The sequence below is a fragment of the Mauremys reevesii genome, linkage group 8 (assembly GCF_016161935.1).
Source record: "Mauremys reevesii isolate NIE-2019 linkage group 8, ASM1616193v1, whole genome shotgun sequence".
Taxonomy (NCBI): Eukaryota; Metazoa; Chordata; order Testudines; family Geoemydidae; genus Mauremys; species Mauremys reevesii.
The window spans coordinates 56,617,118-56,643,159 of NC_052630.1; the positions used below are offsets into that span (position 1 = coordinate 56,617,118).

General features: G+C 43.7%; 1 protein-coding gene across 1 annotated transcript in view; it reads left to right on the forward strand.

Moving 5' to 3' along the window:
• The window catches only part of HMCN1 (hemicentin 1), a 324,395-nt gene that overhangs the window by 133,731 nt on the left and 164,622 nt on the right, over window positions 1-26,042 (forward strand). The window contains exons 12-18 of the mRNA XM_039483793.1: window positions 8,008-8,149; window positions 8,579-8,706; window positions 15,715-15,828; window positions 16,878-17,036; window positions 17,960-18,154; window positions 19,010-19,108; window positions 21,470-21,597. Coding sequence (XP_039339727.1) covers window positions 8,008-8,149; window positions 8,579-8,706; window positions 15,715-15,828; window positions 16,878-17,036; window positions 17,960-18,154; window positions 19,010-19,108; window positions 21,470-21,597 — 965 coding nt within the window. The remainder of the gene's footprint in view (window positions 1-8,007; window positions 8,150-8,578; window positions 8,707-15,714; window positions 15,829-16,877; window positions 17,037-17,959; window positions 18,155-19,009; window positions 19,109-21,469; window positions 21,598-26,042) is intronic.

Below are 26,042 nucleotides of genomic sequence, written 5' to 3' on the forward strand. Positions count from 1 at the left end.
CAGAACACCATAAGCAACAACAACAACAACAACAAAAGTAGAATGTCATTTTATTTGCTCATACTTTTACACATGAAAGTCATACAGTTTTGTTAATCATTGTCCTGGACCTGGCTGGGTACTTTGGGAAGTGCTTGGTTCTGATTATCCTGACATTTTATTGACTTCTTGGTAAATGTTTTATTTGCCCTCAAAGTCTTTTTTTTTTTTTAAATGGGTAAGTAAAATAAATCCTGAGCTGTAATCTAACCCCGTTGTGCCACTTTGGCACAGGAAAAAAGTGAAAAAGCACATAGATCTTCCTAGCTGACGATTCCCTTATTATCATTTATAATAAGGCTCCTTTACATCACTCTGGTAATGTAGGGGCCTTAAAACTCTTACGGGTTTTATGCTCCTGGGGGAATTGACTGAAAATGGGAACAGATAACTAACAATAGGAACAATAGGCATGCTGCTACACTTCTGCCTCAGAGAATGAGATCAATTAACCATCAACAGTAACTTTAACAATGTTACTACACAGGCAGGCTGCTACATTTGTGCATTAGAGAATGAGATCAGTTAACTAGCAGGCAGGCTGCTACACTGCCTCCCGGACATAGCCTGCCTCGTGCGTAATAAAAAGCCTTACCCTTCTACACCAGCGAGCTGCACTAGCAAGAGAGAGGGACAGAGTCTCTCTCTTTCTTTCTCGTTTGTTGGCACGCATGTATGCCCAGCCCTCCTCCCCGCACAGTGATTAACCACACAGGCATGCATGACCAGCCCCCGTTCCCACTCTTCCTCTCCCCCCCTCCCGTTTCTGAGGCTGCTCCAGGCATGTTAGAACAGATGCGCTGCTGGGGAAGAGATGCGTGTACCCCGGACGATTTAAAAAAAGAAATTCGGATGAGGGGCACGGAAATATGCAGGCCATATGAATTCTGTGCCCCCTGCACTACTCACAACTTCACACAATGCACAGTCAACCTGTGGAACTCATTGCCGTGGGATGTTGTGAAGGCCAAAAGTAAAGTTGGGTTAAAAAAATTAGATAAGTTCATAGAGGATAGAATAGTGGGACATGGCCAGGAAGACATTTCCAAAGTGAGATGTCTGGTAAATGCAGAAGATTTTAGAAGTACATATAAAAGTAAAATAACGGAGGACTGATCGTATTTGTAATCCATGGACAAGGATAGGCCAGCTACTCTCCTCTCAGATGCCATTATGTATTACCATACAGTGATCCAAGAATGAGACAGACTTTGGTCTTTTCTTGCTGTGACATTAGGGTTAGAGCATGCTCTGGTGCCTCATGTTGTTTTGTGTAGCAACCCATAGCTAATTCAGGAATCTGGTTAGGCTTTGGAGGAACCACTTCTCCTCAACCAGGATGATGGTTATTACAATGTGGGCGTTTGTATGCAGAAAGACATAGGAAAGAGGAGGATAGAAGAAGTAATCCTCAGGGTTCTGAGAGGGCCTTAGAGGAATGATGGTGAATATGGCTCACTTTTATATTAATGTTCCCATAATGCCCCTTCTTGCAAAAAAATACATTAAATTTTCAACAATTAATATGCGGTGCATCTTCCATGCATCAGAGAAGGAGAACTATTCCCTAAGATTGTACTTTTCTTTTAATTAAGTGCATGCAATTGTGGCCAATCCATTCAATGTGGCTACTTGATAATGAAGTCTTCTACATGTATCTAATAAATATTATTTATTAATTTTGATACATACGTTAACAAGTCTATTCTTCAGACCTGTCATTGCAACAGTAGCTGAACTGTGTTTGTGTGCCTTTTTTTACACAGCTGATTTCATCTAGTTCACAATCCAAAAATGTAAAATAATACAATGAATATTTAATATGAAACCATAGAAAATCCAATGCATATTGGTAAATACGATCTAAGCTAATACAAGTCAGATGAGAAGAAAAGATTCCTTTTGAAAATATATTGACTGTGTATGTACATATGTATAAAGATAATCTTTCCTAGAAATGGATCCAACCTAGATTCTGTGCCAGAATTGACTTCAAAGTAGAAATACCAGTCTGTGGTGGGAATGCACAGTATCATCCTAACTCCATCCTCCCTTTTATCTCAGCAACATATATGTTAATATCTGTTGCAAGCAGGTTTTGATCTTATTGTAGTTTTTTGGGATGTGCATTCATGACACTAACATACCGCAGATGTTCAAAAAATTGAAGATCAAAATTGCGTGCCTCCATCCTGGCACTTACAAATGTAGAATTAAAGATCTTTTAACAAATGGATGGCCATACAGAACTTCACAGGCATCCCTCTATTGCATGCTTTGACCACATAGCACTTCATGGTTGTAAGTGGAGATGATTCTTCTGATCCAAAAGTATAGCACCCTACTACTTAAATTAAGACATATGATACATACTTGCTCACATCTGAAAATAGACTATTAAACTAAAGCCCATTAAAGTTAATTGGGACTCTTTCCCAGTGGGAATTGAATCAGGCCTATAGAGAGTGGCCAGTACACAGTGACTCTAATCCTGGTATCTGATCCAAGCAGGCAGATACCGATGTCTCTGTGAAATCCTCTTGAAGATAATGGGGCTCTCTGCTTGGTTGCAGGAAGGCCAGATTGCAAGGACTGAGATTTGCCTAGTTAGTGTGGTCAGTATGTTGTAGAAGTGAATTTTGCAAAAACCACACCTTATCGGCAAAATTTGCAAAATGTTTATGCAAGTCACTAAAACTATTGCCTTTTTGTGTGATAGCTTTTGATTTGGACACAATTAATTTGTTTTACTTATTTATCTTTGTTTATACATTCCTAGTCGTGCGAACAATTTAAATCACACGCCTTTCCAAAGAATTGTTGTTTGAGACGGTAAAGAGACAACAAAGAATTACTGAATCTCTAAGGTGCTTCAAGACAGTCCTCCTTCATGTTCTATTAAAGAGTCATATGATTATATACAAATGCTGTTTCAATTACTACTATCCAAATGGTTTTTTCCAAAAGTACAGTGAAAGAGCATGATAAAAAGTTGCTTAGAGGAATGAAAAATATTTTTGTGAAATAATTTGTTAATACTGTACATTATGCTATATATTTCCTGTTCTGTTAATAGAAGTATACAATATTTTTCCATGTTAAAAAATAAAAATCACTCTGGGTTTTTAAATGTTAATTTTAACTTTTTTTAAATCGTTTTAATGAGCATTAGTGCCAGCAAAAAATGCGGGACTGACAACAGTGGAGCCTGAAATCCTCAGGTGAAATTCAACTTCTGCAGAGGCCCAGTGTAAGATCTGTATACCACTGAAGCTTTATTTAGAGATTTTAGTGATATTTAGAGCTGTGTGTCCTGTCACATGGAGGTCTGCCCCCACCTCTGCCCCCACCGGCATCATCTTGTATGCAAAGTCTCCTCCTCTCGTTTTCACTGGACAAAAGCCACTTCTGATGCTAAGACCCTACTGGACAGGATGAGTGCTCTGCAAAACTAGGGTTGTTGGCTTTAAGACAGACAATGGCCTCCCTAGGTTGGTCTCAGATTGCGCCTTCCAGTAACCTGATTCTGATGCCTGACTTCTGCTCCAACCACTAGGTCAGATAGCCTACATCCTAGTCATGACAGTGTTGTTATATCCATTCTATAGATAGTTAAACTGAAGAACTGAGAGGTTTAAACTGAAGAACTGGGAGGTTAAGGCCAAAACATTAATAAACGAGACCATAAATTCAAGAGCAAAAATTCATAGGAATTTGCTTAACTACATTGGTGTCCACATTTACTGAAACTGTGCATGTAAATCAGTTGCTGTCCTAACTAGTTCCTTGCTCTGTATATGCAAATGTGGTGGTTGCCTTTGGCAATGTAACTCTGCATACATTTTTGCTTATGGACCTTAGAGCTGTTGAGTGTCACACAATGAATCATTGAGAGAGCTGGACACGGTCATGAAGTCCTGAATACAATCCCCCTATTCTGACCACTAGACAACACACTTAACCAGAAGCCTGCATTAAAATTATGTGCTGATGTTCCCACTAACTAAACTTCAAAAATACTTTTAGAAACCCTTGGGAGAATTTATTGTGGCATCTCTGATGTTTGCAAACAATAAAGCTTCTGGTATCCGTGGTGATGTAGCGAGACTTAGTTGGCTAATGTTTACAATCCAAGTTGGTTAAGGAGTCTCATCAGCCCATTCCAGGTACAGACTCACTCTGTGTTAACTCAAATGTGAGTCTGGCCTGACTAATAATGCATATGTCCTGGCCAATCTATGTTGCCCCAAATGTGTAACTTTCTTGATAGACCTTTCTATGTAAAAGTCATACCGTTACTAAGGAGACTTTGTAACCATGGGCAAATCATTTACTTTTTTTTTTACCTCTGTTTCTTCATTTGTAAGATAGAGACAGTAATACCATCCTCTTTAAAGTATATTGAAATCTATGCAAGAAAAGTGTTATATAAGTGGTGCCTTATTATATGTTAAAAATATTGATGAAAATGGCCAATGATGTTATGCAAAAATGTATCAAAGAGGGTTTCATTGCAGTGTTTAATTTTATAAACCTATATGATCAGTTGGTACTTTGGCTGGGTATAACCCCAAGTGATTACTCTATAAGCTGTACTCCGATTCAGAAGATAGAAACTGTCATGTATTTATTTTGCAATAACATAGGGCTTGTCTTTACTACTGCACTAAATCGGCACTGCTCCAGCATGTCTGGTGAAGACCCATTACATCGACAGCAGAGCACTCTCCTGTCAAGATAATTACTCCACCTCAATGAGAGGTGGAAGCTATGTTGGCTAGAGAACTTCTCCCACCAACATAGTGTGGTGTAGACACCGCTTTAAGTCAATGTAAGTTACGTCGCTCAGGGTGGTGGCTTTTTCACACCCCTGAGGTACGTAACTTCCGTCGACTTAAGCAGTCGTGTAGACAAGCCCATAGTAAACACATTGGCAATATATAACAGTTGCCATGTAGTTAACTGATTGAATGACCACATACACCTCTACCTCGATATAACGCTGTCCTTGGGAGCCAAAAAATCGTAGTGTGTTATAGGTGAAACCATGTTATACTGAACTTGCTTTGATCCACTGGAGTGCGCAGCCCCGCCTCCCCGGAGCACTGCTTTACCGCGTTATATCCAAATTCGTGTTATATCAGATGGGGTTATATCGAGGTAGCGGTGTACTATGAATAAAGAGGGGTTGCATGTTATTTCTGCCCTATAACAATGTGTAGTGAACTACTTCTCTTTTCTAGAAAAAAGAAGTATAGACTGGTCCTGATAAGTGTTAAGGAAAGATAGGATGCAGGTCATCAAATGGGATGCAGATATAAATCCCTCAAGGAAGAAGAATGTGAAATTTACAGGAAAAAACATCATCCTGTAAATCAGGGGTAGGCAACCTATGGCACGCATGCCGAAGGCGGCACGCAAGCTGATTTTCAGTGGCACTCACACTGCCTGGGTCCTGGCCACCGGTCCGGGGGGCTCTGCATTTTAATTTAATTTTAAATAAAGCTTCTTAAACATTTTACTTTACTTTTACTTATTTACTTTACATACAACAATAGTTTAGTTATATATTGTAGACTTATAGAAAGAGACCTTCTAAAAACGTTAAAATGTATTACTGGCACACAAAACCTTAAATTAGAGCGAATAAATGAAGACTCGGCACACTACTTCTGAAAGGTTGCTGACCCCTGCTGTAAATTGACTCTTTTCACATCATCTTAAACTAATTGTGGAGGGATCTCCAGTGACTAAACTAGGAAGAGTTACACTGCTAATCATACAGTCCTCGTAACCTTATTTCCACTATGTTTAGTTGCTTATCCCACACACAAATGCATAGTTCGTATTAGCATTGTGCTAATATTTTACATATTTTTTCCCTCTCAACCAATAAAATAAAATAATATGCAATACACTGTGGGTCTTATATGGCAGCCTTTACTCTCTAAGGTGAAGGAAGGGGAGAGTATACATACTGATGTATCACTGTGTGCTACCTGTAAATTACGTCTCTTCTTGACAAATTCTTATACGTGTTAAAAAAAAAAATTAAGTTGTGGCAAATATTGGGACTGTGAGAATGCTGCTGTCAGTCGCCCATGCTGATTAGATAGCCTGTGACCATCTCAGCATGAACTTGGAGTCCCAGATTAGTTTTTTCAAATCGTTTTGCCGTTGCTGTTTGTTGCACTGTTACTTTAATGTCAGCAATAATGTATGTATATTTTCCAGCACAAGTGCAGATTTTACCCCACCCTCTCCCAAGGGATGATGTCATCACACCTGTGTACTACACATTTATTTACTGTGTGACCCTTAGCAGTCTGTAGCTTGGCTTTAATTGCAGAGTGACTCTCTTAGCAGTATGCATCCTGGTCTTTGTAACTTGACTCTTGAAGTCCACTTTCACCTTAATACCTAAACTGCCTGACCCTGACTGTTCAGTGTAATTGGTTGTTGCCAGCAAGGAGAATAGAAGGACATGTATTAAACCTCAGATGGTACACGATTGGCACTGATTGGAAAGACGCAGTTAAGGCAATTGTAACACAGGCTGCAGCAATGGAGGCAAATGCTGCTAATCCAATAGTGGGAGGTGGTGGTGAAACAAATGCAACATTACTGTAGAAGGCATTAGCGAGAATCATCAGCATTTACTCCTGAAAGATTCTTCTCCTTCTGATACTCCATCATCTGCCGCTGATTCTCCTCTAAAAGTGCATGAAGGCATGTGAGGCTGTGTTGTAAAAGGAGCAGATTCATCACTTGCCAAAATGAACTGTATTGATAGTCTGCTGACTTCAGTGGGGAAATCAGTCTAGGGCATTGCTGAGCAGCTTCATTGACTCTGATCAGTCTCTTCCCCTAGAGAACCCATGATAACACTATGGGTATCATCAACACCATAGATGCAGTCTGGCTCCACTATGACTGCTGATGATTTAATTTAAAAATATTATATTTCAAGTCTGTATTTAATTTTGTCACCCAGGATTAAATGTATCCCTGTAGAGAGGGCTGCCAGAAAGCCTATGAGCTGCCTAAATGCTACTTACACCCTGCTGGTCCTTTGCTCCCCTATCCCTAAATAGTCAAGGGGTGTTATCCAGAACTCAATGGTCTTTTAGTCTTCAAGGATTTTTAATAGTTTTTTCTTAAGTCTCCCTTCTTGTGGATTCCCACTCCGTGAGTTTCATGCTGACATCTGGGTTGGAACAAACACACAAAACACACAGCTGAAGTGACTAAGTTTTGCCTGGTTTGGAGTTGAAGCCATTGAAACTACAGAGTTTCTCATAGTTTCCACCCAAAGTAATAAATTGGCACATCTTGCTCATAACTCAGCCCAGGTTTGTGAGCCTTGGTGAATCTTTTTGGTAAATCTGGCTCAGTTTTTGGGTTTGTGACAACACTCAAAAGCATGTAAAACGGGCACCTGCTGCATTTGAGATTTGGACAGTCACATTTTAAAACAAATTGAAATAAATGAATATGTGGGTTTATTTTCTGTTTGTAACCTAAATACCATCTTTAATACTACTTTTTCATCTAGCCATGCATGTCTCCTGCCAAAGCTTGGGGTTGGGCAATTGGGAGGGGAGGCGTCTACAAGAAGACCTCTCTAGTTTAAGAAGTATGTAATATGAAACATTTTGTGAACCAGCCTAGATAAAAGGGATTCTATAAATATATAATCTCTATTTATACTTTTGAGCAGCATCTGATGCTTTGTTACTCTTTTCATGCAGATCTGAGAATCATCAATAGTATTAAAAGGAGGCAATGGGGGAAAAAATTCTGGTCAGTCCTTTCTTAGTGGTGTTTTCCATCATAAGAATGTGTCTGAAGCGTGTATAGAGTAATTTATTATCAAGGTTTTCTGTAAATGGCTGTAAACTTGAACATCATAAAAGTCAAGCTGATGTTTCAATATTATTATTATTATTATTATTTTATTTTTAACAGAACCACCCAAAGTTGTCATATCACCTAAGAATCAGTCTTTTACAGAAGGCTCCGAGGTGTCTATAATGTGTTCTGCAACAGGTTATCCAAAGCCAAAGATAGTCTGGACACACAATGACATGTTTATCATGGGATCAAACAGGTATGGTAATGGGCTTGCAACCTTTCCTTCTTTTCTATTTGAGGAGGATTAGCATTCAGGAATTAGCATTTAGGAATTATGAAATGTTCTGAATGAAAATTTCCTACCAACCTCAAAGGCCTGTGAGACTTGTAAATAGTGCTTGGGGGGAGGAGGGAAAGGAAGTTGGGTAAACTCCAAAATCTGGCCCTTTAATCTCAGTTTTCTCATCTGTAAAATGGCGATATTATGATTACCCCATTTCACAAGGATATTGCAAGACTTAATTTGATGATGCTTCCAAAGCACTTTGAGATGCTCTGATGGAAGTTACTATTTATATAAAACACTTGCATATATGAAAACCATCTGGACATGGTGTTGCTACTACATGAGATTGTTTTCTCAATGACTACTGAATTTTGTCAATACTCTTTTTTTTCTCCCCAGATATAGGTTGACCCCAGAAGGCACCTTGATAATCAAAAAGGCCGTTTCAAAAGACGCAGGACTTTATGGTTGCTTGGCCAGTAACTCAGCTGGGACAGAGAGACAGACTTCTACCCTCACATACATTGGCAAGTATAGAAAGAAACAATGAAGTGTAATTAAAAAACAAACAGATGATCTGAGGGGAAAAGTTGAATAATATTGATAGAGCTGTTCAGAACGTTTCTAATGAAATAAAATTTAAAATAAAAATTAAAAAATCCTGAAAATGTTAACAAATTTTCCCTCTGTTTTCTAACAAGCTGTAAATATTGATAATGTTAAAGGTGGTCGTAGTGGTTGTTACTGTTTATTCACTTAAGGCTCTCATGTTTCTGTTTATCTTAGTTTTAATTTTAAGAAATAATGTGTTAAAAAATTACATCTGCAGTGAGCAGTGCTACCTGCCAGTGAACATAGGAGGCAAATGGACCTCAACTGACTTCTCTCCTTTTCCTTATCTCTCCCACTGGATAACTTTAATCTATTCTTCTCCCATCACCCTTCATATTAGACCAGCCCTCTGGTGCATGTATTACTCCTGAGGGAATTCTGCGCCACTGCGCATGTGCAGAATTTATGTCCCCTGCATATTTCTTTGCTTCCCTGCAGAAAAATGACTTCTTCTTCGAGTGATTGGTGTGCACGCATTGTGTGCGCGTAGGCTGGAAACTTTTTCCCTTAGCAGCTCCCGTCAGGATGGCAGGGGAGCCCTCTAGAGTGGCCTTATGATGGTGTATAGTACCCTGCCGGCCCAAACTGTCTTCAGTTCCTTCTTACCATCTGTGACGGCGTTGGAACATTTTCTCTTTCTTTTGAGTGATCCTTAGCTTTTCAGTCTTCTAGTTAGAGTTGTTCTTAGATAGTTATCAGATATTTACATACAGTTGTATTCAGGTGTCTAGAAGCTAGTTCCAGCACCAACCTTGTGCTGCGGGGCATGCTGCAAGCCCAGTGTTTCAAAGTTTGCGCCACGTGCCACCAGTCTATGCCTAATAGCGACCCTCATGGCTCCTGTCTCCGGTGTCTGGGAGAGGCGCATCAGGCTGAGCGCTGCAAAATTTGCAAGGCCTTCAAACCGCACACTAAGAAAGAAAGAGACTTTTGTTGTAAGCAGTTGCTCATGGAGGCTGCGCTATAACCACTGGCCCCAGACCGCCCGGTACCAGGCCCGGGTTCCTCAGGGCGAAGTGCCCCGGCATCGGTGTGCGATCTGGCACCGCCCAGGCACCGTAAATCGCCAGCACCGAAGCAGGCTGCCCAATCTCGGCACCAATCGACCTCTCTGGAACTGATCAAGCGTCATAAGAAGGGGGAAAGAGGGCGCTCTCCCCAAAGAGCTACCAAGATGCTTAGAGAGGCTTCTGGCATGCAAAGAGAGGTTGCGGGCCCGAGCCAAGAACTGGCACCATTGACTCCAGTGCCACAGGCCCTGTTGAGTCCAGTACCCAGCGAATTCAGTGCTGATGAGTGTCCCGTTTGAGCTCAGTGCAACGCCACTCCCCTGCACTCGCAACCCAACGTGAGCTTTCAGCACTGGAGGCGGACATACCCGTGACACCTGCATCAGCATGTAGACACCGTTCCAGGATGCCATCGGTCGCCTGGCACTGGAGCATGGCGCCAGCAACCTCCCCGGCGTTGTGGTGAGAGGCACCAGTTCTAGTCCCAAGACTCCCTGTACTGTTCGTGGTCCTGATCATCCAGGCACTGGTCCCCAGCCTGTACCTCATGGCACCCTACAGCTGCTCAAGGATCAGCACCTCATTGGTCCTCTCTGTCAGTATCCTCCGGCTCTGAAGCCGACTCTGGTCTCTCCAGCTACAGCAGGCACTGGACAATGGCCAGCAGAGACTCACACTCAGCTTGGCAGCCACAGTGGCCACCTCCGGGACAGTGGCCCTTCTGAACCCCATGGGCCTACCATCAACAACATTGCACCATCTCCAGAGCCTCTAGGTCCGGACACTCTATGCGACACCATTCCAGGTCACTATATAGGCATGTCTCAATGGTGAGAGGGGCCATGCTGTCTAGGCCACCCTCGAATCCCCAAGAGCAGTGCCTGTGGTGTTACCAAGTCAGACGATGCCTCAGGAGATGGCAGCCCCATCAGGCCCCAACGTGGCCTAGGCCTATGGGGACTTGCAGGAGGGTCAGCACGAGGGCAACCAAAAGCAGCTCATGTCCTCTTCTTCCCCAGACGAAGCGGTGGCGGGTACATCAGTCTCAGGACCACCACCGATTGACATAAGGCTCACCAAGAGCATCTCCACAGGATTGTCCTCAACATCGGCCTCCAGGCAGAGGAAACAGTCCAGCAGGAGGATCCAATGGTGGACATCCTGGCTCCTGAAGGTCCCTCCAGAGTTGCGCTTCCTCTGATAAAGACCCATACAAAGTAATTATAATACTATATGGCAAACCCGAGCCTCCATCATGCCAACAGCCAGGAGTGGGGAAAGAAAATACTTTGCCCCATCCAGGCTACGAGTTCCTATTCTGCCACCCAACTCCCTGCTCTCTGGTCATTTCAGCAGTTAATGAAAAGGAACGCCAGGGTCAGCAAGCTTCAGCCCAGTTCTCCTCCTTCCCTCCCTCCCACCCACCTTCTCCGTCCTTCGTCAGGGACCCCTCTCACGAGCAACTCCTTATGCAGGAAGTCTGTTCACTCTTCAAGATAGAGGCGGTGGAGGAGGTTCCACAGAAGTTAAGGGGAAGGAGGTTTTACTCCTGTTACTTTCTAATCCCCAAGACAAAAGGGGATCTTTGACCCATTTTAGACCTTCGCGGACTCAACAAATTTATGGTCAAACTCTGGTTCTGCATGGTCTCCCTAAGCACTATCATCCCATCACTGGATCTGCGAGATTGGTATGCTGACCTCGACATGAAGGACGCTTATTTCCGCATCGCCATCCATCCGGCACACCGATGCTTCCTCCGATTTGTAATAAACCAAAAACACTACCAGTTCACGATACTCCCATTCGGTCTGTCCACAGCCCCCCGTGTGTTCACGAAGAGCATGGTGGTGGTGGAGGCCTTCCTGTGAAAAAGGTAAGTTTGACTGTACCCCGAACCTTGACGACTGGTTACTGACAGGTCGATCCAAGGATGAGGTCCAGTCCCAAGTGACAATTGTCAGGGACACCTTTCACAGGCTGGGGCTCCTCCTCAACATACCCAAGTCCTCACTTCAATACCTCACCACGATAGTCAGGTGTTGCCTGCAGCTAATCGGACATATGGCAGCCTGCACGTATGTGGTCAGGCATGTCCGACTGAGACTCAGGCCCATACAAGCGTGGCTCGCACTGTGTTACCGCCCATCCCGAGACCCCCTGGACCTTGTGGTAATGATTCCAGGACAGATCCAAGAATCCCTGCGTTGGTGGCTGGCCCAACCAGTAGTCTGTGCAGGGGTCCCCTTCTCCAAACCCCAACCTTCTCTGATGCTAGTAACAGATGCATCAGATATGGGCTGGGGCACACACTTAGGGGATCTGAGGACACAAGGTCTGTGGTCGAGGGATGACATACCTCTCCATATCAACCTGAAGGAGCTCAGGGCGGTTCGTCTGGCCTGCCAAACTTTTCATGCCACTTTGCAAGGTCACAGCATGACCATCCTGACAGACAACATTACTGCCATGTTCTGCATAAACAAACAGGACGGACCCCGCTCCTCAACCCTCTGCCACAAGGCTCTTCTCCTCTGGGACTTCAGTATAGCCCGGTCCATTCAGCTGGAAGCATCCTACCCCCACCCCGGGTACGGAACAAACTGGCTGATCACATCAGCAGGTCCTATACGTTCACGAGTGGTTGATCAGATCAGACATCATACAGTCGATTTTCCAGTGGTGGGGCTATCCCCAAGTAGACCTCTTCGCCACCAAGAGCAACACACAGTGCCCTCGGTTCTGCTAATTTCAAAACCACAGTCCAGGTTCAATTTCTGATGCATTTCTAATACTGTGGGGTGAGGGGCTAATGTATGCCTGCCTTCCAATCCCGCTGGTCCACTGGGTTCTACTCAAAATTCGCAGGGTCAGGGCGACAGTAATCATTATTGCCCTGACTTGGCCGTGGCAGCATTGGTACACGACCTTCCTAGAGCTGTCTGTAGACGCCCCGATAGCCCTGCCCCTCTACCTGGATCTGATCACACAGGACCACAGGCACCTTCTCCACCTGAACCTACAGTCTCTGCACCTCATGGCTTGGAAACTCTGTGGCTAAATCCCATGGAGAGCGAGTGCTCTCAGTCAGTGAGACAGATTCTCCTCGGTAGTAGGAAACCTCCACCAGGGCAACCTAATTGGCAAAGTGGAAAAGGTTTTCCTGCTGGTGTGACCCCAAGCATCTCCAACCGCTCCAGGTTCCTATCCCAATTATTTTGGACTACCTCCTACACCTCAAGCAACAAGGCCTGTCTCTTTTGTCCATCAGAGTGCACCTGGCACCTGGCGGCTATCTCAGCATTCCATCCAGGGAAATCTGGGTGCTTGGTGTTCTCAAATCCCATGGTGGAGTGCTTCCTTAAAGGACTGGAGAGGGTGTTCCCATATTCTCGTCCACCAGTCCCAACCTGGAACCTGAACCTCATCCTTTACAAACTCATGAGCTTCTCCAAACTTCGAGCCCCTACCCACTTGTTCCCTCCTCTACCTTTCATGGAAGGTAGCGTTCCTGGTGGCCATTACATCGGCAAGGAGGGTGTCTGAGCTGAGAGCTCTCACCCTTGGACCCCTTTACATAGTGTTTCATAAGGACAAGGTACAGTTTAGACTGCACCCTAAATTCCTCCCCAAGGTGGTCTCCCAATTTCACATGGGCCAGGACATTTGCCTGCCGGTGTTCTTTCCAAAGCTCCACATGAGCCCGCAGCACCGCAGCTTACACATGCTGGATGTTCGAAGAGCCTTAGCGTTCTACATAGAGCTCATGAGACCTTTTCGCAAATCAACCCAATTGTTCGTGGCCATAGCCGATAGAATGCATGGCCTTTCTGCGCAACGCATATTGTCCTGGATCACAGACTGCATTTGAATGTGCTATGAGCTGGCCAAGGTCCCAGCCCCACCAATTACGGCCCATTCGACCAGCCTTTCTGGTGCAGTTCCCCATCCAGGAAATCTGTAAGGCAGCTACCTGGTCTTCAGTCCACATGTTAACAGCCCACTATGCTGTCAACCAACAGGCCAGAGATAATGCAGTGGTTGGCAGGGCTGTCCTCCAATCAATCATTCCGTGACTCCTACCCACTTCTGATTGTAAGCTTGGAAGTCACCTAATTGGAACAGACGTGAACAATCACTCAAAGAAGAAAAGACAGTTACTTACCTCTTGCAACCGTTATTCTTCGAGATGTGTTGTTCACGTCCATTACAATACCCAATCCCCTATCCCTCTGTCTGAGACAACGGCAAGAAGGAACAGAAGGGGGGTCAGGCCAGCAGGGTACTATATGCACCACCGTAAGGGCGCCACACTAGGGGGGGTCCTCTGCTGTCCCGATGGGAGCTGCTAAGGGAAAAAGTTTCTGATGTCCGTGCATGCAATGTGTGCACACCTAATTGTAATGGATGTGAACAACACATCTCGAAGAACAACAGTTACAAGAGGTAAGTAACCATCTTTTTCTGATGGGGAAGCAAAGGGAAGCTACATGAGTGGCCATGCGATTCCCCCTAGCAGTATGTTTCAGCTGCCCAGGGCAGCCGGCAGAGAGGTAAATCACTATGGGGCAGAGGGGAAGGCCTAGCTGATGGCTCCTACCGTGTATCAGGCTCAGCTGCTAGTCTCGGCTGGGCTGGGAAGGAGGGGACTTTCTTTTCCCCTGCACGGCATCTGGGGCTGGGTTAGACCCACCCCAGATTTCTCCCTCAGCTGCAAACTATCTTCCCCCAGGTATGCTGCACCCATCGCTCCTCAGCTGTAGAGGGAGGGATCATTGTACGGGGAGCTGCTCCCCCATCTGCCCAACCCTTGCATTCAGACCCTCCTGCAGAGCCTCTCCCGTGACCCAGAACCCTCCCAATGAGCCCCACTCCCCCTTTACCTGGACCACCCCAATGAGCCACCCACACCTGGATCCCCATCCCCCTGAGCCCCACTCCCCCATCATGTGGACCCCCCCACATCCAGACCCCCTCCGCCAGCTTTATCCCCTCCCACACCCAGATTCCCCCCCTCCCCCACTGAGCCCCAACCACTTTCACCTGGATCCCCCTGCAGCATCCCATTACCGTTGGACCCAGAACCACCCAACAAGCCCCTGTGCAGCCAGATCCCTCTACACCTGGATCCCCCACTGAGCCACCCCCACCCAGATTGTCTTACACAGAACTCTTTCAACCCACACCTGGATCACCCCACACTAAGCCCCTCTACACTTGGACCCTGGCTGGCTGAGCCCCTGCCTGCATCTGGCACAGAGGGGCAAGGCCCTGGGGTGTTTCTGGGGCAGGCCCGATCCTTGCGCTGTGTCAGGGTTGGGTGCAGCCTCACCGCTGAGTCCGTGTCCCAAGGGGAGCTGCAAAGTGATCTCCCACCTCTGTGCAGCCAGTGGCCTGTGCTCCTCAGTGCTGTGCTGGAGCTTCCACATTTATTTGACGAATAAAATTTGCAGAATTTTTAATTTTTTAGTGCAGGATTTTTATTTATTTATTTATTGGCCCAGAATACACTCAGGAGTAATAATATATGTCTGTAGTGCACCGAGCCCAGTGGGTCTCTGAGCATTACAGTATTGCACCTATTTAATATTGGGAAGTAGACACCGAGAGAGTGTCTCTGAATCTTCCCAGATCCTCTGAATATTCAAATCCTCTCACTTCTTATTTCTCACTTCTTATTCCACTCATCTTTCAGTTATCCCGCCACTCCAGTTTCTTTATTCTCCCCATCACCCTCAATATTTTGCAGCTCACCTAAGATTGTCAAGCTTGATCAGCTTTAGTTAAAATATTCTGTCTAATGTCCATGTAACAAGAGTAAACTGGAGACCATCCTAACTTAAGTAACAAATATTTAAAGTAAACATTCTTTGTTTACTTGAAAAAAAATCTAATATTTTTCTTTTTTTCCAGAGGGCCCAAAGTTGACTGTAGTTCAAAGTGAAATTCTGGTTGCCCTTGGAGACACGACTGTAATGGAATGTAAAACCACTGGGGTCCCATCTCCTCAAGTTAAATGGTTTAAAGGTGCATTTCTTCCATCCATCTGGATCTATTTTGCTTGGTTTGGTTTATTTACTGAACAATGATATCTTACTCAATTACTTTGGTTTGTGACTTAATAGTGCTAAAAGCTGGTTTACTATCGAAGTGGTGACTAAACCATGAGGTTCTAATTTTGGAGATACAGCACTAGACCTCTGAGGTCTGCTATATTACACTCTGTTTTACTGTTTTAACTCCATGGACTTTGTGAAATTACACTAATGTAAAACGAGTGTAACAGAGTGGTGAGTCGAATCTTGTGTCTTCTAAATAATGGCCTTCCTACTTTGTAGAATGTTTAGATATATGTGACTAAAATTTCAAATGTATTTTTCTATGCTTGGTAATTGAATGGCTCCTCCAACCCCCTCAAAAAGCCCAAGGAGCTCTTTACTTCTCCTGCCATCAAGATTTTAGAGACCCCCACTTTTGGAGTAGAAGGACACTCAGAGAGTCATCATAGAGCTACATGATGTTCTCCCTCACCCTCAGAAACTGAATCTGAACTCCCAGAAAAAAAGGTTTATTGTTCCATGCACAAAGGTGTAAACTATTGAAGTAGGCTGAATACTAGAAAAGACTTCAACCTGTGTTTTCTGGAATCCCAATAGCCCTGGTACATAAGAATTGCCCTAAAAGATCAGGCAGATGCATCCTCTGGTCTATGATAGTGGTTTGTACCAGATGCTTCAGCAGCAGGTGCAAAGAACTCATAGTGAACTATTCTGGGATAACCTGCCCATAAGGAAAGTCTCTTCCTTACTCCCATCACTTAGAGGTTGGCTTATTCACTGAAGAAAGAGGCTTTATAGCTCTTCTTAAAAAAGTGATTTTATCCAGTCTAATGTAATGGTGGATGTTCTCATTCTCTGTTGAATGGAAGCCAATGTATTTATCTGGGAGTGCATAATTAAATACAATTGAACAATGATGTAATCTCAAATTGGGAATGAAAAGGATATTTCTTTCATTGGAAACGGTTTTGGAAATACTCCGTGTTATTTCATGTTATCTTTTTTATGTGGACCTAGGTGACCTAGAGTTGAGGGCGTCGATGTTTCTTATTATTGATTCTAATCGGGGTCTTTTGAAGATCCAGGAAACACAGGATCTGGATGCTGGTGATTATACTTGTGTGGCCAGCAATGATGCAGGAAGAGCATCTGGCAAGATAACTTTAGATGTTGGTTGTAAGTATCCTGTATTTAAGTGCATTAACTGCCCATGATTTAAATGTTTCCATTTCCTGACATTGGAAAGACTTACAATTAGAGACCTAGGCTTCACATTAACTTAACCTGTGCTTATTAGTGAAAGATTGCACAGATCAGTTAACCTTTCACTCTGTCAATAACACCAAACTCCATTCCTCTTACATCTCCTTTCAAAAATGTCGCTGTGCCTTCTTCCATGCAGCTCTGTATACTTGGAATAATTTCCAGTGTAGTTCATCAAGCCAGCTCCCTTGCCTCATTCAAATCCTTCCTACAACTTTTCCTCCTCCTCACTTCTTTTTGCAAAGCTCATGAAAAGTGAAGGGAGGGGAGAAACATTCCCCCCCCTTTTTTTTAAAGCAGTGCAAGCATGAAGATGTGCACATACCACACTGACCTGAATAACCACACAACATTATTGTCACTCTTGTCCTTCCTCTCCTCTTTCCCCAACCCTTTTTGGTCAGACAGTGACACTGACTTGTTGCATCATGTTGAATATTGGCCCTAGTTCTGTAAATTACTCTGTGGAGGCAGATCTTTGTGTCTATATGGAGTCCTGCTTTTGTCAGAGAGGCTCTTTGCTAGTGTAGAGATCCTCTCATGCAGTGTAACTTACACAGCCAAGGTCTTAGTCTGTAAGATCATTTGCACAGAATTGGGTATATTCTTATTTCAGTGAGGTGCCTAGAATATTGTTGAGTACCCCCAAAAATAAATAAATGATGATGCAAGACTGCAGTTGCAAGGTTTTGCTAAATTTAGAACCTGCTGTTTGGATATTACATGCTGTATGATGGGACATATCATTGAAATTGTAGTTTAACCTAAACTGCAAAGGGAATATTAATGCCATGTTACTTCTCTGTTTTATGTTCTGTGTACTCCATCTCTCCCAGCTCTCCCAGTTTTCACACAGGAACCTAGTGATGAATCTGTGGATATTGGATCAAACGTGACATTGCCTTGCTATGTTCAGGGTTACCCAGAACCAAAGGTTAAATGGAGACGGTTGGATGGCGTGCCTCTTTTCTCCAGACCCTTTGCAGTTAGTTCCATCAGTCAGCTCAGAACGGGTGCCCTGTCTATTAACAGTAGGTAGACAAAAATCTATAAAGACAAGATCATAAAATATATACTGTAAAAATATATTTATCAAAGTTACTGTAATACTTTAGTATTTATTTTGCCTTTAACAATGTCAGTTTTTAGTACAGACTATATCCATTTAACATCAAAATTCCACTGGCATTCTGGCAGTAGGGCTGAATGCACTTCAGTTACCATTTGAATCTCTTTGTATTTGAGTGAGAATAATGTCAGTGCCGTAGAAGTACAGTGTTTGGGGTAAGATTAAAATTTGGGTCCTGGCCAATTGTTGACACTAAAGATTCCATGGAATCTTTGCAAGAGAAGAGGATGTTAACTCCATTGTTTGTGCCAAGTCCTAGTTTGGGTAGCTATTGTACATTCTTCCTGTCTAATTTCTTCTTGCAGCTTCAGTTGGCTATTGTATTCTTCACCTTTTGTTCTAAACAGTTGTGCGGTATTGTTCTGTGTTGTTAAACAGCTGCCTTGTTCCCTCCCAGACAGCTATATTCTTAGATGGGTGAAATGATTCCAGTAGGTACTGTTGGTAAATTGCATTAAAATCCTTTGGGATGAAAAGCAGTATATATAAAAGGTTGCAATGCAAATATATTTCACTTTTAATATAATTGTACTTGACCATTCCTTTTCACTGGCCACAATGGAGAGAAGCAATGTCCACATAAGAGAACTTGAAGAAGAATAATGCATTATGTGTATATAATATAATGCGGCCAGTGACAAGGAATGGCCAAGTAAAATTATATTAAAAGTGAAATATTTTTGCATTGCAACCTTTTAGTGCAAAACAGTTTAAGATAATGCAATCTTGTCCTTTTTTAAATTTAATTTGTTTTTAGATTTGTGGGTCAGCGATGAGGGAACTTACATCTGTGAAGCTGAAAACCAATTTGGAAAGATCCAGTCACAGCCGGCCACAATAACAGTAACAGGACTGGGTAAGGCGGGTTAACATCTCAATCTAACCTAGCAAAATGATTGACTGATAGAGGTTCTATAGCTGTAATATATCTGACCACTCTTTCTTTGGATATGAGCCCAAACCAAATACTTTCAATTTAAACACCCCCAAATTCTGATGGTATTTGAAATCTGATCCTGGAATTGAATCTGAACTTAGCAAATGCTCCCTCTTTTTACATCGGTCTGAACAAAAATCCTGAACGTGAATACTTCTGAACTTTGGGGTGTGGGAAATCCAGACTTGAATTAGGTGCCTTGAACCCATGTCTAATTTTCATCTATTACCAATAATTTTATTTTTATATAGGAAGTAATTAATAAAAAAGTTAATTTCTTCTGTGTCCAAAATAAAAGAATCATTTTTTTTAATTAGAAGAACTAACTGTATATTATCAATAGAATTTTCTTTAAAATTAGAAATAGTGAGCCTAATTCTGTGCTGATTTACATCCAGTGCAGACCCTTGAGGTCATTGGGGCTGCACAGGGGGTAAGCCAGTGCTGAATCTGGACCTTAGTGAGAACTATTCCTGTCCAAGAGTCTAATTTATTTTCATACAAATTAGTTTAGAAGTTTTGGGCCTGTTCCTTGTTGGGTTCCTTCTCCCCAAACTCCCCTTAGCATAAATAAGAGCAGGATTAGGCCCTTGGTTATGCCCCGATAGCCTGAAGCTTCTATACTGAGTTCAACACCTTAAGGGACCCTAGGTAGGATTATCAAAAGTGATTGAACTGGCCCACCACTTTTCCCATTGAAGGCAATGGTAAAACTGCCATTAACTTTAATGCGAGCAGAGCTTTTGAAAATCCCACACAAAACTTGTGACCTGGTCTACAAATCTTAATGCATAGTTTTATGCACATACTCATTTGACAGAATTTGTACAAGAAAATAGGATATGTACTTGCAAATCAGATGTGTGTGTATATATACATACTTATACTAACTGAAATAGGAATGGAACATGGAACAGTGTAAACCAAAATCATTGAGTTTTGCACATTAGAACATTTTTTTTAATCTTTTGACTTGCTGCAAGACTTGAATTAGTTCCAACTTTACTTAATTAAATGGATCTTCAAAAAGGTACTTTATCCTTAGTTTTGTTTTATCCTCCTCCTCTTAGAAAAGTTTGTTAAAGGCAGAAAAATCTTCATCATGAAAACATTTTGTGATGGGGAGTGGGAGAGGTTTCCTGCCATAATTTATCTTAAAAACTGAAGGTAGCATGGAGAGTGCTCAAGGCAACTTCTTGATAAAATTGGAGTATAAGAAATCTCTGTGATTTAAGAAGACAGTGAATGTATAGTTTGTACAAGAGTTATCTTTAAGTAACTGGTTTTATTGTAGAGAGTGGGAAATGAAAATAATTAGACATAATGCTGTGAAATGTGTGCATTTGTAGGAGGAAGTGAATGGGGGTCCATTTATGGATTCAGTAAAGTGTTTTTTATCTTGGACCACATGTCAGGAATCTTTACATTCATAGCAATCAGCATTTTATAAACAGTCAGTTTTTGACCTATCTAAACGTTCTGTTTAATCTCCGCTATTTCAAGGTCACTTTAAAAAGCAAACAAACAAGTGAAGCTGTTTATGAACTGGTAAGCAATATGTTAGATGTTTATTGGCATCCAGAACTTTCTGCTGGGCTGTTGACCTTTCCCATGGGACCTAATAGCTTGTGCTCAGAAGGGAAGTCACCTCTTGGTCATGGCTCTTGTGAACCTACCTATTTCTATTCCTAGAAATTCTGCTACCAACAAGAAATAAAAAAAAAAATTGACTTTACATCAATAGAATTTGAGTGTACAGGAAATGCAGGGTCAAGCCCAAAGGGAATACTGTTTTTATAGTTTTGAATGGACAATCTCTGACCTATGTTGACTTGCTGTTTGCTCCAACCCCTGCACTCATTGTCTCTTCACTTCACACCTGCCTCTCATGCTTTCCTCCTCTTCTCTCTTGACCTGTGTCCCCATTGTCCTCATACCTTCATTGTCCCCCATCCCTTCCCTTGTCTTTACATTTAGCTAGTTGTCTCTTGGCTGACTCCCATGTCCCCCCCTACCCCCCTACAAAATATATCTTGGCACTAACATGACATTTGCCAGCCATCACGTTGTTCACTCTGCCTTTCCTCTACCCTTTGTCTGTCCTGTATATTTAAATTATAAAGTCTTCTGTGTTTTTACCATAGCTAGCGCAATGGGGCTCCATTCTTGGTTGGTCCTTGGGCACTGTTGTAAATCATAATGATAGTAAGGAGTATTTCATTTTCTGCAAGCACATAGAAATGCGTAAATATCTTTCTTTTTTTTTTTTTTTAATTCAAGTTGCGCCTCTAATTGGAATGAGCCCAGCAGTAGCCAATGTAATTGAAGGACAGCAGCTTACTTTGCCTTGTATACTGCTGGCTGGAAACCCAATTCCAGGGCGGAGATGGATTAAAAATGATATGGTGGTAAGACACTCTTTTTTTATTTTTATGTATAGTCTTGCAGTTTCATATTCCCTGAGGGAGAAAAATATGCATTTAACATTTTAAGACATGATATAAACTAAGCACCGTGTAATATAGCTACTGTTCTTAAGCAATTATTTTTTTTGTATACTTTTTTGGGGAGAAGAAAGGTTGTAAATAAAAGATTGCAGCAAATTATTGGTATTTCATCACTGAAGGAAGTGATCACACGGGAGTTCCATGTAAGAAATATATCTGTCAACGGTAAGGTTTGCTAGCCTGAGATTCCAGCTGATGGAAATTACAGAAATTACAATCCATAAAGTGGCAATCCTGGTGGAGATCATGTGAGAAACAGGCCTCTGGGTTCATTCCCTGATTCCAGGTCAAGCTTTCCAGCTGGGATAGTTCCTTCTGCCCTTTTGGGTACTCTCCCCAGAGGACGTGGCTGGGACTGCATTTTGCCCACATGGATTTCTCCCTCAGCCGTCACTTCTTCCACAGCATCCTGTCTTGGGCTCTTGTAGTTCCTGGGGGCAGGGCAAGAAGAGCCCCTGGGGGGGCACTTTCACCTTGGCCAGCCTTCACCTCTAGTTGTCTCAGACTCCTGGCCCATTTGGTTTCCTCTTGGCATCCCTGGTAGGCTGTCAGCAGCCATGTAGTTTTCCATTAAGCTGACCACTTCAGCCAAGGTCTCCAGTTGGTGCTTCAGGACCCATCCTCATCCTCTGATGGGGAGTTTTGGGTGAATTTCCCCACCAGAATGAGTTCAGCAACCTGCTCCCCCATCCAGGTTTCCAGTTTTAGCCAGCACCAGCAGTGCACCCTCAATCTCTAGGTCACCATGTGGGGCTGGATTCCAGTGGATACTTCTCTTCCTGAAAGCAATGATGGTGCATCTCCTCTGAGGTATCAAAGTAATGAAGGATGGTTGCCTTGACTCTGGGGTAATCCTGCACGGTTGTTGGGTCGAGCCCCCAGTTGGCAGCCAGGGCGGATCTGGTCAGATGAGGGGCCAACAAGATGCCAGGGTGCATGGCAATGCTACTACTACCTGAACAAAGGTGGTAGGGACCATATCCAGGTTGTCACCATTTTTGTAAGCTTCACTGGCATTGGTGTGGCCAGCGAGGTGGGGTCCCTGTTGATGAATCCCATAAGGACAAGAAAAAGGACAGTATTTGTTGCACTAGGCATTACTGCTGCTTCTGTGGTTGTACTGCTAGGTCTCTAATTGTTGCTGCTGTTGCACATCATAGAATCATAGAATCTCAGGGTTGGAAGGGACCTCAGGAGGTCATCTAGTCCAACCCCCTGCTCAAAGCAGGACCAAACCCAACTAAATCATCCCAGCCAGGGCTTTGTCAAGCCTGACCTTAAAAACCTCTAAGGAAGGAGATTCCACCACCTCCCTAGGTAACCCATTCCAGTTCTTCACCACCCTACTAGTGAAAAAGTTTTTCCTAATGTCCAACCTAAACCTCCCCCTCTGCAACTTGAGACCATTACTCCTTGTTCTGTCATCTTCTACCACTGAGAACAGTCTAGATCCATCCTCTTTGGAACCCCCTTTCAGGTAGTTGAAAGCAGCTATCAAATTCCCCCTCATTCTTCTCTTCTGCAGACTAAACAATCCCAGTTCCCTCAGCCTCTCCTCATAAGTCATGTGCTCCATTCCCCTAATCATTTTTGTTGCCCTCCGCTGGACTCTCTCCAATTTATCCACATCCTTCTTGTAGTGTGGGGCCCAAAACTGGACACAGTACTCCAAATGAGGCCTCACCAGTGCTGAGTAGAGGGGAATGATCACATCCCTCGATCTGCTGGAAATGCCCCTACTTATACAACCCAAAATGCCATTAGCCTTCTTGGCAACAAGGGCACACTGTTGACTCATATTCAGCTTTTCATCCACCGTAACCCCTAGGTCCTTTTCTGCAGAACTGCTGCCCAGCCATTCGGTCCCTAGTCTGTAACAGTGCATGGGATTCTTCCGTCCTAAGTGCAGGACTCTGCACTTGTCCTTGTTGAACCTCATCATATTTCTTTTGGCCCAATCCTCTAATTTTTCTAGGTCCCTCTGTATCCTATCCCTACCCTCCAGCATATCTACCACTCCTCCCAGTTTAGTGTCATCTGCAAACTTGCTAAGGGTGCAGTCCACACCATCCTCCAGATCGTTAATGAAGATATTGAACAAAACTGGCCCCAGCACCGACCCTTGGGGCACTCCACTTGATACCGGCTGCCAACTAGACATGGAACCATTGATCACTACCCGTTGAGCCCGACCATCTAGCCAGTTTTCTATCCACCTTACTGTCCATTCATCCAGCCCATACTTCTTTAACTTGCTGGCAAGAATACTGTGGGAGACTGTATCAAAAGCTTTGCTAAAGTCCAGAAATAGCACATCCACTGCTTTCCCCTCATCCACAGAGCCAGTTATCTCATCATCGAAGGCAATTAGTTTAGTCAGGCATGATTTGCCCTTGGTGAATCCATGCTGACTGTTCCTGATCACTTTCCCCTCCTTTAAGTGGTTCAGGATTGATTCCTTGAGGACCTGTTCCATGATTTTTCCAGGGACTGAGGTGAGACTGACTGGCCTGTAGTTCCCTGGATGTTCCTTCTTCCGTTTTTTAAAGATGGGCACTACATTAGCTTTTTTCCAGTCGTCCGGGACCTCCCCCGATCGCCATGATTTTTCAAAGATAATGGCCAATGGCTCTGCAATCTCAACGGCCAACTCCTTTAGCACCCTCGGATGCAGCGCATCCGGCCCCATGGACTTGTGCTCGTCCAGCTTTCCTAAATAGTCCCGAACTACTTCTTTCTCCACAGAGAGCTGGTCGCCTCCTCCCCATACCGTGCTGCAGAGTGCAGCTGTCTGGGAGCTGACCTTGCCTGTGAAGACAGGCAAAAAAAGCATTGAGTACACTAGCTTTCTCCACATCCTCCGTCACTAGGTTCCCTCCCTCATTCAGCAAGGGGCCCGCACTTTCCTTGACTTTCTTCCTGTTGCTAACATACCTAAAGAAACTCTTCTTGTTACTCCTAACATCTCCGGCTAGCTGCAACTCCAAGTTTGATTTGGCCTTCCTAATTTCACACCTGCATGCCTGAGCAATACTTTTATACTCCTCCCTGGTTATTTGTCCAATCTTCCACTTCTTGTAAGCTGTTTTTTTGTGTTTAAGACGAGCAAGGATTTCACTGTTAAGCCAAGCAGGTCGCCTGCCATATTTACTTTTCTTCCTACACATCGGGATGGTTTGTTCCTGCAACCTCAATAAGGTTTCTTTAAAATACAGCCAGCTTTCCTCGACTCCTTTCCCCGTCATGTTATTCTCCCAGGGGACCTTGCCCATCAGTTCCCTGAGGGAGTCAAAGTCTGCTTTTCTGAAGTCCAGGGTCTCTGATCTACTGCTTTCCTTTTTTCCTTGTGTCAGGATCCTGAACTCGACCATCTCATGGTCACTGCCTCCCAGGTTCCCATCCACTATTGCTTCCTCTACTATTTCTTCCCTGTTTGTGAGCAGCAGGTCAAGAAGAGCTTTTCCCCTAGTTGGTTCCTCCAGTACTTGCACCAGGAAATTGTCCCCTACACTTTCCAGAAACTTCCTGGATTGTCTGTGCACCGCTGTATTGCTCTCCCAGCAGATATCGGGGTGATTAAAGTCACCCATGAGAACCAGGGCCTGTGATCTAGCAACTTCTGTTAGTTGCTGGAAGAAAGCCTCGTCCACCTCATCCCCCTGGTCTGGTGGTCTGTAGCAGACTCCCACCACGACATCACCCTTGTTGTTCATACTTCTAAATTTAATCCAGAGACTCTCAGATTTTTCTGCAGTTTCATACCAGAGCTCTGAGCAGTCATACTGCTCTCTTATATACAACGCAACTCCCCCACCTTTTCTGCCCTGCCTGTCCTTCCTGAACAGTTTATATCCATCCATGACAGTACTCCAATCATGTGAGTTATCCCACCAAGTCTCTGTTATTCCAATTACATCATAATTCCCTGACTGTGCCAGGACTTCTAGTTCTCCCTGCTTGTTCCCCAGGCTTCTTGCATTTGTGTATAGGCACTTACGATAACTCGCTGATTGTCCCGCTTTCTCGGTCTGAGACAGGAGTCCTCCCCTCTTGCAGTCTCCTGCTTGTGCTTCCTCCCAGTATCCCACTTCCCCACTTACCTCGGGGCTTTGGTCTCCTTCCCCCGGTGAACCTAGTTTAAAGCCCTCCTCACTAGGTTAGCCAGCCTGCTTGCAAAGATGCTCTTCCCTCTCTTCGTGAGGTGGAGCCCGTCTCTGCCTAGCAATCCTTCTTCTTGGAAGACCATCCCATTGTCAAAGAATCCAAACCCTTCTCTCCGACACCATCTGCGTAGCCATTCGTTGATTTCCATGATTCGACGGTCTCTACCCTGGCCTTTTCCTGCC